Source organism: Bidens hawaiensis, unplaced genomic scaffold (assembly GCF_021521415.1).
Source record: "Bidens hawaiensis isolate Kalapana, Puna unplaced genomic scaffold, B.hawaiensis_p1.1 tig00000904_1, whole genome shotgun sequence".
Lineage (NCBI taxonomy): Eukaryota > Viridiplantae > Streptophyta > Magnoliopsida > Asterales > Asteraceae > Bidens > Bidens hawaiensis.
The window spans coordinates 4,068,690-4,082,698 of NW_027491052.1; the positions used below are offsets into that span (position 1 = coordinate 4,068,690).

General features: G+C 31.7%; 1 protein-coding gene across 1 annotated transcript; it reads right to left on the reverse strand.

Annotated features, from left to right (window-relative positions):
• Positions 1-3,358: 3,358 nt before the first annotated feature.
• Positions 3,359-6,698, reverse strand: LOC143546038 (uncharacterized). The gene is made up of 6 exons (XM_077037792.1): positions 6,491-6,698; positions 5,775-6,348; positions 5,500-5,730; positions 5,137-5,357; positions 4,591-5,023; positions 3,359-4,442 (listed from the first exon to the last, which is right to left on the reverse strand). Exons 1-6 carry the CDS (start codon positions 6,696-6,698, stop codon positions 3,359-3,361), a joined length of 2,751 nt encoding a protein of 916 aa, XP_076893907.1.
• Between the last annotated feature and the right edge of the window lie 7,311 nt (positions 6,699-14,009).

A 14,009-nucleotide genomic window follows, 5' to 3' on the forward strand; every position in this document is an offset into this window, starting at 1 on the left:
AAACTATGACTTTGCCAAGTTTAAATATGAGACCTCCCATCTAAAAGGCAAATGTCTTTATCAAGTGGTCTAACCTCACATTGACAAATTAATGGATTTTAGAATAGTCTAAAGAAAACTTCTTTTAATAATAGTTTTATGTTCTATCACAATAGAGTTTGTGTGATTTATGGCATCCACAGTAAGAAGAAGGTATAAAAACGTTAAAAAAATGCACACATTTAGTCAGTTGTCACATCTAAAAATATCATTCTTTAAAATCACCAAAAAATCCAACCAGTAAGGTATTCTAAGACCACGTGTAGTGGCTCGTTTTTTAAAAGGGGGGCATCATGCACTTTCTTCATCTTGTCTTTATACGTGGAAGCACAATCATATGCCTCGTTTCTGAATTCTTCCAACTCACACAAAACTAATTTTCTTTCATTGCTTGCATCATCATAACTCATGTTAACTTCTTTAATAGCCCATAATGCACGGTGAGCTAACTCAGCCGGTAAATAACAACCTTTTCCAATAGGCGTTTTTGTAAGCCGTACGATAAGCTCATAAAGCATCGGTTAACTTAGCGGGCCAATCCTTTCGGTTAACCCGTACAGCTTTTTGAACGATTTCTTTAATTTGCTTATTGGATACTTCCACTTGTCTATTCGTTTGAGGGTGGTAGGGAGTTGCAATTCGATGGTCAACACCATACCGTTTAAGTAATTTTCTAAATTTAAAACTTTTGAAATGGGATCCCCCATCACTAATGATGATATGAGGGAGCCCGAACCTTGAGAAAATGTTTGATTGGACAAAATTACACACCACAGTATGGTCGTTTGTCCTAGTGGCTATTGCCTCAGCCCGTTATGAAACATAGTCAACCGCCACTAAGATATATAAATTATCAAACAAATTTGGAGATGGTCCCATGATATTTATTACCCAAACGTCAAAGATGTCTACAACTAAAATCGGATTCATGGACATCTCATTCTTTTTTGACACACTCCCTAATTGTTGGCGTTTGACACAATGCTTGGCAAACTCAAAAGCATCTTTAAATAATGTTAGACGAAAAGACCACATGAGAGAATTTTATGTCCTGTTTTCTGGTCATTAAAATGACCTCCACATGCAAGTGAATGCACATGTGCTAAGACACTTGAGATCTCGTCTTCTGGACACATCTTCGAATCATTTGATCTGCTCCTGTTTTGAACAAGTATGGTTTATCCCGAATGTATTGTTTCACATGTGACTTAAAATGGATTTACTTCTTTTTTCTCCAATGTTCAGGTGTAGCACCTGTGGCCAAATAATTCACAATGTTTGCAAACCAAGGCAAAGATGAAATTGACAAAATATGCTCATTAGGGAAAAATTCATTAATCGGTTTGGTTTGTGCATCTTCATCTTCCACCATAATCCTCGATAAGTGGTCGGCCACCACATTCTCACTTCCCTTTTTGTCTCGAATTTCCAAATCAAACTCTTGCAATAAGAGCATACATCTTATTAATATTCTCTTTGAATCCTTCTTTTTTATGAGGTGCCTGACAACACCATGGTCAGAATATACAATAACTTTGCTACCCCATATATAAGAATGAAATTTGTCCAAAGCATATACTACTGCAAGTAACTCTTTTTCAGTTGTGGTATAATTTAATTGAACATCCGAAAGAGTTTTACTTGCATAGTATATGGCAACGGGTTTCTTTTCGACCCGTTGTCCCAACACGGCCCCAACCGCATAATCACTTGCTTCACACATAATTTCAAAAGGTAAATACCAATAGGTGATTGCAAAATTGGGGCCTCAACTAATTTTTGTTTCAAAACATCAAAAGCTTCAATACATTCTTCATTAAAAATAAAATGGGCATCTTTTAATAGCAAGTTACATAAAGATTTTGTTATTGTACTAAAACCTTTTATAAACCTCCTCCTATAAAATCCGCATGACCTAAGAATGATCTAACGCATTTAACATTTGTGGGATGATGTCGAGTGGATATAACTTGCACTTTTGCATGATCCACCTCAATCCCACGACTTGAAATCACATGGCCTAACACAACCCCTTCTTGGACCATGATGACTCTTTTCCCAACTAAATACCAAATTTGTCTCCACACCTTTGTTACACTTTTTCTAATTTAATTAGACATGAATCAAAATATGAGCCAAAAATAGAGAAATCATCCATGAAGATTTTTAAAGACTCCCCCACCATATCCAAAAAGATAATCATCATAAACCTTTGAAAGGTGGCGCGGGCATTCGCCTAAATGCGAAAGTACCATAAGGACACGTAAATGTGGTCTTTTGTTGATCTTCGGGATGAATAGTTATCTGATTATAACATGAATAACCATCAAGAAAACAGCAAAATTTCTGATTTGATAACTTCTCCATAATTTGATCAATGAATGGTAAAGGGAAATGGTCCTTTGAAGTAGCTGCATTAAGTTTTCTATAATCAATAAAAATTCTCCACCCAGTTAAACGCCGGGTGGCTAGCTCCTCACCTGAGTTGTTTTTAACGACTTGAATTACTGCCTTTTTGGGCATGGTTTATGTTGGACTTACCCATGTGCTATCCGAAATCAGGTAAATGATACCCGCGTCCAACCACTTCAATACTTCCTTCTTGACAACTTCTTTCATGTTGGGATTCAACCTTCTTTGCGCATCATGAGATTGTGTAACATTTGGGTCCGTGATGATTTTATGCATGATGATTGAGGCACTAATAGCTTTCAAATCATAAATTGTCCAACCAATTGTCGCCTTGTGAGTGACCAAAACTTCCATCAACTTACTCTCTTGGTCCTTAGTCATATTTGATGCAATTATGACAGGTAGAGTATCATTGTCACCCACAAAAGCGTACTTAAGATGCTTGGTAATTTTGTGTCACTGTTGTCGGGTAAGTTCTCTACTTGATGGGTCCATGGCTGTAATATCCCGATTTCTAAAACCCTAAAATTTATTTTTTTTCATACGAGTTATTAATACAAATGTATAAGAATTAATATAATTATTAACAAATTGAATTGAATGTAATGCTTTATAGTTATTAGAATCTCATTAACAGGTTCCAATGAAATTTACACATAACTTAATTTGATTAAATTAATTGTGAAATTACGGATTATATTTTTTATTCAATCTTCTTTACGTTTTGAAGATTTGTTACAATTGATTATGAAAAACATTTTGACATATATAAAACTAGGTTATGTACCCGTGTGATACACGGGTTGGATAAATTATATTGTAAAAAAGTCAATGAATATAAAGATACACTTATAACATTTAATAAATTACAATTAAAGAAGACAAAAAGAATTACATGATAAAGCTATCATAGATCTCTAAAAATCTCTTTATATACAACGTTCATAGTCTTATTTGAAACTTGACCGTCTTCATAAAAAATTAGTACTTTAAGTCCTTCTCTTGATTTAACTCTAGACAACGCAACATATAACTGACCATGGGCGAAAACTAGTTGTCTCATAAATAAACCAACCCTAGAAAGAGATTGACCTTGGCTTTTGTTGACTGTCATTGCAAAACAAACAGCAACGGGAAACTGCCTTCGTTGAAATTTAATCGGAATTTTTTTATCTGTTGGTATAAGATTTATTCTTGAAATATAAGTGCGATCACCAATATTGGTTCCAGATATGACAACAACTTCAATAACACGATTATAAAGTCTCTTTACCTGTAGTCTTGTTCCATTACAAAGACCATTTTTTGGGTCAACATTTCTAAGTAGCATGATTGGTACTCCAACTTTTAGTACTAACTTATGATTTGGCATTCCAGAAACTTTTAATCCATTTAAAACATCAGGAGTGTACATATTTTCTTGTAGCGTGTCACGAACATTTTCATCTGGACAGATACTATCAGAGCGAAGATATTCTTTCTCTTCTCCTGGAAACATGGACAACAATCGATCATTAACCTCATCAACGACCTCATTTGTTGGTGCAAGTAAGGCTCTTTCACTAAAGAAATCTGGATTTTCAAAGTTTTTGAGGATAGAAGGATATACAAAGTCAATTAATTGTGACATAGGATCAATGGTATCCTTAATAAGAAGATCGTCGGGAACATAAAAAGTCGCGTCACCATCATTTTGACCACCAAGTTTTCCCTCTCCGAGATCCAAAAGCCAATTTGCAAACTCTTTTGTTTCTTGTATTTTAGATTTGTCACTTCCAACGGTTAACCTCATGTTTTTTGTTAGTTTAAGTAGTTTGCAAGTACCCCAAAGGTAGGATGAACACAAAGATGCATTAACAATTTCTTGCCTCGTGCCGCCTTGAACAACAGGAAGAGTTTGTCTAAAATCACCACCAAAAACGACAAATTTTCCACCAAATGGCCTTTCAAAATTCATGTTACCATTTTGACCCAACATGTCTCTCAGGGTTCTGTCCAAAGCTTCAAACGCATGTTTATGAGTCATAGGTGCCTCGTCCCGTATAATTAACTTTGTTTTCTTTAATAAATGGGCAGCATCGGTGTTTTTTTTTAATGCCACAAGTTGAAACCTCAGTAAGATTTATAGGAATTCCAAACCTTGAATGTGCTGTTCTTCCTCCTGGCAATAATAAAGATGCATTGCCGCTTGATGCAACATTCAAAACTATTTCTCCTTTGGATCTTATTGAAGCAGAAAGTGTCTTCCACAAAAAGGTTTTACCAGTTCCGCCATAACCGTAAACAAAGAATACACCACCATTATCACCTTCAACTGCTTTGATGATATCATCATAGATGAGTCGTTGTTGAGCTGTTAACTGACTCAAAAGACATCGAACCTCATTTTGTAAATTTGGTATGTCATACGAAAGCTCCTGACTAATCAGATGGTTGTTAGACAATGATAACGACTCATTATCGGGATAAGGCATAGTCGAAAATCTTGTTAAGCTATAATTGTTGCGTAGTAAAAATTTCTCAATCTCATATAAAGTCAAGTTTTTAAGTTGCTCTTCAGTTAGTGATAAATCTGTATAGAATGAAAAATAAAATAATAAAGACTTGTTTCGGATAATATTAAAACACATATAAACATAAAAAAAGGTTTAAGTTAAAAATTGATTATAAGGTAAAAAAAATAACCTGGGATATTTAATGATCTTCGTTGTTGGTAAAGGATGTCGTCTGACAAATACTCCCATGTCTTTTCCCAAACAAATTCTGGCCTCGAAATACTATTTGACATTAGCATTGAAGCAAATAAATTACGAAGAAAAAAACCAGATCCGGATTGACTCGCTTCTTGAATTGCCTCGATATATTCGCTGTCATCATCTAAAAGACCAAGTGCATAACATGCATCTCTAAAATTAGAATGAATTACACCATTAACCGTTTTAATTTCATCGAAAGATCTTGGTCCTTTTACTTTGTTAAGAAGAACTCTTAAAAAATATGCTTCACCAAGAGAAGGAGACACATGATGAATTCTACCAACTGAGAAACCTTTTTTCTTGGTTCCCATTTTCGGTCTTTAAGTACCCAAACAAACTTGGAAATTCGACATATGTAAGTTGTCGTGCAAGATCGTAATGTTGATTACAAGCCATCCATGATGTGAACATGGAAGAATTTACAGACGCTTTCTCCAGCACATCCTCTATGCCCTCGTCGGGTTCATAAACAACTTGTTGTTGTCCAGGAAGATGAAATGGAAGGCGCATCACAGAAGGATACCTATAATGAATATCAAAAGCAAAAATCCTCCATGATCTTCACACGCAGATATATATCGGTAGTCATAATATTCTTTTATTTCATCTTTTTCCGTAAGTTGATATGTTTCTTCATTATTTTGTACCACTGAAACAGTAGCTCTGTCAGGACCTTTGTTAATATACTTAAACAAATACTTAATGGACCCTGCTTGGTTGCACCACTCAACATTTATATGTGCCTGATATCTTTTTAAAAGCTCTTTGTTATATGGCACCACACTACGATTATCTAAATGTATATTTGACCTTTCAACATACGAACCGCAGTCCCTTCTTCTGTATATAGGGAATCCATCTGAATCAAGTGAAGTAGCATTACAAAACTTCTTTGGGAAGTTCTTTGAACATCTTTTATCAATCATACATGAACACTTTAAATTAGCAGCCCCACATGGCCCATGTATCATGAACTCCTTTACGAGTGAATACAATGTTGGATCTTCTTTTTCATCTGGAATCTCCACACATATAAACTGGTCAACATCGTCAACAGCAGGCAGTTTGTGATCATGATGCAAAAATAAACATATGTGTACATGAGGCAAACCACGTTTTTGAAACTCCACATTATAGACAACTACAAAAGCATTAAAACGAATATAACATTAGTTTTGTACATATTGTAAACGGTTATATGGTTACCATACAAGAAAATTAACAATATCTAAAATTGTAGTATTTATTGTTTAAATATTACATAATAAATTAAATGAAAATACCTGCTGAAACCCTTCCAAGTAGTTTTTTTCCTTTTAGGTCCTTAATAATTGAATCAAGCTTCATTTTAAATATTCTAGACAAGATATCAGGCCTGTCTTCGGGGTTAATGTTGGTATCTTTAAGAAAACGTTTAACTTCTGGCCATTTTGGATTACATGTGATGGTTATGAAAAAGTCTGGATACCCAAACCACTTACATAGAGCCATTGCATCTAGATAATTTTGCATCATATATCTAGCTCCACGGTGAAAGATGAAGGTAATATTACACGGGTTCCAATGCTAGAAACATCAGTATTTCCTTGGATATGTAAATTGCGTAGGTTCTCATAACTTTCACATCGAAGATGTTTTTGTTGATGATGCACCAAAAAAAAGTCTTTCACTTTCAATCATTGTGTAACCATCAACTAAAAACTGTTGATACAGCCTACGGGAAATAAGAATCAACGAAAATTCGTTATCCCTATCTTGAATTCTATAAGCAAAGAATTCTCTCATTATACAGTTTTTCAATTTTTTTATTATATGAACTCGACGTTGATCTATGTGGAATGTCAATTCTGTAGCAATCCTCCCCAAACGGAAATATTATAGGATAATGAAGACCAATGTACGAAGGATGTAGTTCACTAATGCGTTTAAGCTCTCCGGACTGCATTTCTACAATAATATCTCGACTTTGATATGAATCATTAATGTCTCCAACAATAAGAGTTGCAACTTCAGATGTGGTTGGTAAGTTATATGTTCTTCCATCTTGTTGCCTATTTCCACTAAGACGGAGTTTTAGGTTGCAATTTGGATTTTGTTTGTAACAATCTCTGACCATTCTGTATGTTTTCACCAAAACATTTTGAGAGTCTAACATACTCTTCAACTGTGTTATAATTTCCAGATCAATCAAGTCTGAAGTTGATGTAGAACCCCTCGGTGTGTCACTACAAAAATTTGTATTATTATTAGAACAATGTATATATAAACAATGATAAAACCAAATAATAATAATAACAATAATAATTATAATTATTATTATAATCAATAATGTATATCAAAAGTTAAAATACATACCCACATGCTGTCTTTCTATTTGATAGTTCATTATCAGTGTCATATATGTATAGTTGGGAGATTTTAGGTTTTCGCCTCTGGAGAGGTAGAAGACTTCCAATACGATGATAATTTTGTTCACCAAGTCTAAAAATGTACGGCCCTTTGCCCTTATTAATTGAGTTATCAACTTTTCCACCCATTGAAGTAAAACTGAATGTTGAATTGTAACGGCGAATATTCTTTAAAAAGTATTTGCTTTTAGAGCCAACACCAGTAAACAAATTTTTATAGTTTATATCGGGATCTTTTAATCATGGAAGTTGAACCTTGCCGTAACCACAACATAACAAATAAGTTGTTATCCCATTATCTGTTCTACCATGTACTCCTTCATTTTTCCATAATTTTGCATAGCAACTTTCACATGTCAAACTTTGATCACCATGGTCTAAGTAATATGTTACAAAATTTGAAATAAATAATTATAAGTTCGTTAAAAAAAACGTACCAAATATATGCTATTCCTCAAATATATTACCTCTAGATATTCCTGCGAACGGGTCCCTATCAGTCTCATCCACATGTTGGTTATGCATAATGTTACTCGGATTAGATGGACCTGCTAAAGTTAAAAATTTAAAATTATAATAACGAAAATGTTTGTTACGTAAAATTGTTGGAATGTTGTATGTGGATGTGTTCTTCTACAACTTTAAATTTTATATTTAATAAAATCAAAAAATATTTAATATCTAAATGCATACCAGTATTAACATCTGATGAAGTTATATTTTCATTGACGCTAGAGATGGATGTATGCTGATGTCTAACAAACGTATTTGAGGAGGAATCTATTTTCTTGGCATAGGATATGCTGTTACTTTTTTTTATGTAAAAGTGTAGTGTTTTGAAGCCTTAATGTAGACGTGTGCACTTTAGATCTTCTATTATCCAAAATTAGTTTTCGTGCTTTTCGTTTCTCAACAGCATTTTTATTAACAACTGTAAACAAATATGAAGGAAAGGGTAAACAAAATATGAATATTAATAGTTATTATATGCTCAATTGATTTTGAAAATAAAATTATAATGAATTACGACGCAATAGAAGCTTATATGCGACATACCGTTCGAAATATCTAAAAAGGGAGTTCTTGATAGCTCAACTACAATAACATAAATAGCATCAAGTAAATACATAGTAATTAAGTAATTATCTAATTTAAGCAGGTAAGTATAATGTGTAAATTCAATATAAATAGTGAAATCTTACTAATTGGCGTATGAATACGATTTAGCCCTCCACTGGTAGACGGACAGGACGCATTTGATATATCATGAACGGTTAATGTAGACGCATGCACTTTTGCCTTCTCAGCAGCTTCTCTATTAAAAACTGTCAAGCAATTGCAAGAAATATATAAACCATAAATACTAATAATAATAATAACAATAATAATAATAATAATATGTTATGATGAAATTGGGTATATAAATAAGAGCATATTGTTGTAACTACATGTACCTGGTTTTTGTATAACGTTTGACACTTCATTAGTAGAGGAACTATCGACATTTGATGTATTATGACTTGCTAATCTAGACACATGCACTTTTGTTTTTCTATTATCCAAAATAAGCTTTCGTGCTTTTCGTTTCTCAGCAGCTTCTCTGTTATAAACTGTTAAAAAATAGCAAGCTATATTTTGTTAATGTAAATAAACATACTAATTATATGGTAGATTAACATTGGGTCTAACAAAAAAACAAAATAATGGATATATGCATATAAAAAATGGTGCATGCAGCGTACCATTTGAAATGTCTGAAAAGGGAGTTCTTGTTAAAAAACCTATAAAAAAAGTTTGAAAAGTGAGTTAATATTGCCCTCCTTATATTTCAAATTCTGGTGTGTAACTATAATGGGTCATACTAACATGAATATAAGTTTGTATATCTTACTACTTGGATAAATATGGTTTGATCTTCCAATGGTTTGCGAATTATGGGTCTTGACATACTATCCAATGCATTATATTTGGATTTTCTTGAATCCAAAATGAGTTTTCGTTGTTTTCTTTTTTCAGCAGCATCAGAATTGGCATTGTTTGTATTAAAGTCTGTAAGAAAGATAACTATTTAGATGGAATTAAAACAAATTTGTTTAGTATTTTTAAATTTTTATTTTAATTTAGCAAATTTAAATTCAAGTTAACAAAATCTCCCTATATAATGGAATACAACAGGTGCAATCTCTTATGTTAGATGTAATATAAAATAAACTAATATCCAATAAAATTAATTATTAAAGGGTATACGAATGACTTACAATTTGTTGTATATAGCATGTTAGAAACATCGTTCTCCGAATTCATAAGGTGAGAATTTGATCTTTTAGACATCGCCTTATCATTTGACAAAATAAATACATTAAGTATGAATTTAAAGCGTCAACAACATGACATTAATATAAACAAATTTTGACAAAAACACAAACTGCAGTCCCGTTGGTCACGATTTTACACCATTTTTTTGATGGTGCACAACATTCAAGTATATTGTATCCGTGACGAACATTCAAGTAATTTGTAATCCAAGTATCTACTAATATAATATACATATCAAATTATGATTTAAAGGCGGGTTTCATTTCAAGATGATAAATTTGACCAGGTTATAGATTTTAAAGGCGACAAAGACGACACCTAGTTGTGTACACGTAATTCAAATGTGCTTAAAGGTATGAACAATACAATATTAATATATGATATGCAATATAAAAAAACGTACATTGAATGTAGGAGTTATTGTAGATTAAATTGATTGAAAAAGAGCACAACTATGAAAGGTTATTGAGGTTGTTTGATTGACGAATCTATGTTTGTGACTGCAAACACTATTAAATAAATAAAGCTGTTTAGTAGGAAAGATATCAAATAAATATATTTTTAGAAGTTGTTGGTGATATTGAAATTTAAGAAGTTATTTTGAGTATGAACAAATTTTATGGTAAATAATAGGTAGTTTATATTAGTTGTCTACATAATTAGTGAAGTTGGTGATATTTAAATTCAAAACGTTATTTTGAGTATGAACAAATTTTATGGTAACTAATAGCTAGTTTATATTAGTTGTCTACATAATTAGTAGTACGTAAATTAAGCGAAATCATTAATTATTAATTGATAATACGATTTGTTTCCATGTAAGAAAGAAGTCAAAACATAATTAATTATCTTAATTATGGTTTTATGTTTTACTATTTAAAAATGCCATTAATATATTCTTAATTATCTTAAATTTGACCCATTTAGTGTTAGTTTCCGCTTTGAGCCTGTGCCATTTTCTTGTTTCATTTATTTATATCAAATTCTTAAAACCTTTAATCATTGACTTCCTACAATTTATTTTTTTTCTTTTTTAAGGGAAATTGAATTTTAATAATCTCAACTTTAACTTATTGGCTGACGCTAAGCTAAATTTTAACATTGCTTTAGGATAGTCCCATCTTACAAATTAAATCCAGAAACCAATTTCATGCATATATTGGAGATGCGTTTACATAATATATTCTCAATTATTTATTAATATAATGAAAATATTTTTACTTATATTAAAATTATAATAATACATAATTTTTACACTTTGAAATATTTTAATAAGGATTAGTAATTTAATATATTTAAATAGGTAATTCTTAACTCCATATTGATTTTCTAGTATATGATTATTTAATGGTATATTATAAAATTACTGTACACATAGAATATATATTCAAATTTTGATTATATTATTGATTCCAAAATTATGTTTTTTTCTTGTGTTTCACGTCCAAGAATTAGTTTTGATAAAAATACAACTAATATAAATGTTACACACTTAACATTTAAAGTTTATATAAAACACATTAAATGTTAATCATTAAGAATTATAGATCAATGGATGGCAGGATGATCGATAGGGAATTGAAGTATTCTTGAATGAATTTTTGGCTCTAAATTTGAAGAGCGTCAAGTAGTGTTACAACATATGTAGTTTATAATAGGGAAAATCTCATAGAATAGTAACCAACTTTCAAAAGTGTTCCAATTAGGTCACTGATGCATATTTTCCCCAAATCGGGTCACTAAATCTTCAAATCAAGTCTCACCGATTTTTGTGTACGTCAAGAAAGAAATGAATGATAAGATGTGGGTGTCGGAATTTGAAATATATGTAGTTAAATTTAAAAATTTTAAAAAACGTTAATTATATTAAAATTTAAAAATAAAAAATAAAATTCACGTCGCCACTCAACGTCAATTTCAAAAAAAAGATAAAAAGATTTCCTATGTGAAACAGAAAAGAAATTGGCTAAAAAAACATGTTAAAACTTTTAATTTAATCAAACACGAAAGTTGAGTGACCTAATTGGAACACTTTTTAAAGTTAAGTGACCTAATTGGAACACTTTTGAAAGTTGGTTACTATTCTATGAAGTTGCCTCTTTATAATATTAAATACATTTAAAAAACACATGTGGTTATGTTACTTGCGGGAAACACACAAGGCATACCCAAGTACTTTTCTTAATTCAACTAACCCAACATAATCCAACAAGGCATCCTTTAATGTTCACTACATTAGTAGCATTAAAACATATTTACTGTGACAATTTTATTTATTTTTAATAACTAATTTAGTTCTTCATATCACATAAAAAACACAATATAGTTAAATAAAAACATGTATTTCAATTTTTTTTTTAGTGATCTATCAAAACTTGCAATTGAAATTCAGAAACAAAAAAGAGAGCATATAATATAACATAAATCTTCTCTTCTCAAAGTAGCAACTAAAATTCTGAAAAACAAACGGAAACGAAATACCAAATACCAAACAAAACCAAATCCCAGACAACTTATTCAGAAAAAGAAACAAACTTCAAACAGCCATACTTGTCGTCTTTTCACAATCTCACAAATTCAGAATAATCAATCTTGTTTTTCAACCTTGGGGATCAACAGCTTTGGAATACGATTTTCATCCATATCAACAATCTTGATCCCTGGACGTCCCTTGCTGGATGAAGCAACCTCAATTTCATCGACATCATAGACGGAGTAAAGGTTACGTTTAGTGGACACGCTTTCTTCACAAATCTTCTTTCCTTTGAATTTCTCAGTTACGTAATTTGGGGTCTCATTATCAGCAGTAAATGAGGCAGAATCCTAATAGTTATGTAAAAAACAATCAGGAAGTTATATGTGTTTAATGTAAAACATACAAATTTGTTGCATACCTTATGAGAAACAGAACTTTGGGAATACAACCCAGACATACTCCCAAATTGTATTGACTCGGACTCTAAAGGCTGGTATGAAATACAAGAAACAGATAATATTAAAGGGCAACTAAATATCAATGGTAATATAAATATAGTAACTAATTGTTCATACACGATAGGCGTTGGCCTTCTTGTCAAGGTCTTGTAAAATGGTAGTGTCATTTGTTAACTTTGATATCGTATAATACGGCTTATTTTTATTCAAGTTATAGTAGGACACCTCAATTTTGAAGGCAAACTTTCGTTCAAGAAGATCGTTCAACTCTTCAGGATAAAGTTGAAATGGCGCATCCTGTTAAAAGTAAACATTTTATCAAGATACTATGATTTGATACTTTTTTTTAAAATATTATAAAGTAAAAAGTGTACACGTACATTTTCTTTTTTATCGAGCAAATACTTAGCCGTGTGTTTTAACAGCTTGAAAGCTTCTCTGTCAAACATAGTTAAAGAAACAATCCCGGTGTGATCCTGAACCCTTAAAGGAATTCTGAACCTGAATAGACATAATTAGAAAAAAAATTAGCAAAATTTGTATTGAAGGTGAATAAGTAAGACACGATAATTAAATATTTTTGTTTAAAAATCATCCACTTTACCTTGGAACAGGAACAACGGGAGCAGCAGCACAGTTCACATTCGCACATTCAAATACTTCTGTGCCATCGGTTTCAAAAGAACCATCAGCTTCATGGTTTTGAACGTCTAACATTTTCGAAGTAACCTTAAATTTACATCTTTCACATGCAGAATAGTACCAAAGAGTGTCCAAACTAATTGCCTTAATAGTACCAACCACAATAACATATTTGGCCTGCAATATGTGTTTTAACCATTTTAGATAGTAAACAAATTAGATATTATAAGTTATACAAAGCAAAGCAATTAGTTTAACCTGGTTAATGTCGGTGATATCAGCAACAAACTTAAATTCATTGTCAATAAGGAATTCATCATGAAGAGTTGACAAAATTGAAGATCCTACACCATGTTGAGCCGATGGTGTATTTTGTGGCTCACAGTCTCCAAGGTACCTATTTAGATATATTAAAGTTTAGTAGTATTAAAATAAATATTTTATTCAGTATAGATAAATTTTTTCACCTTTTCTTAAAAGTCTTAATCTCATCAATATCACT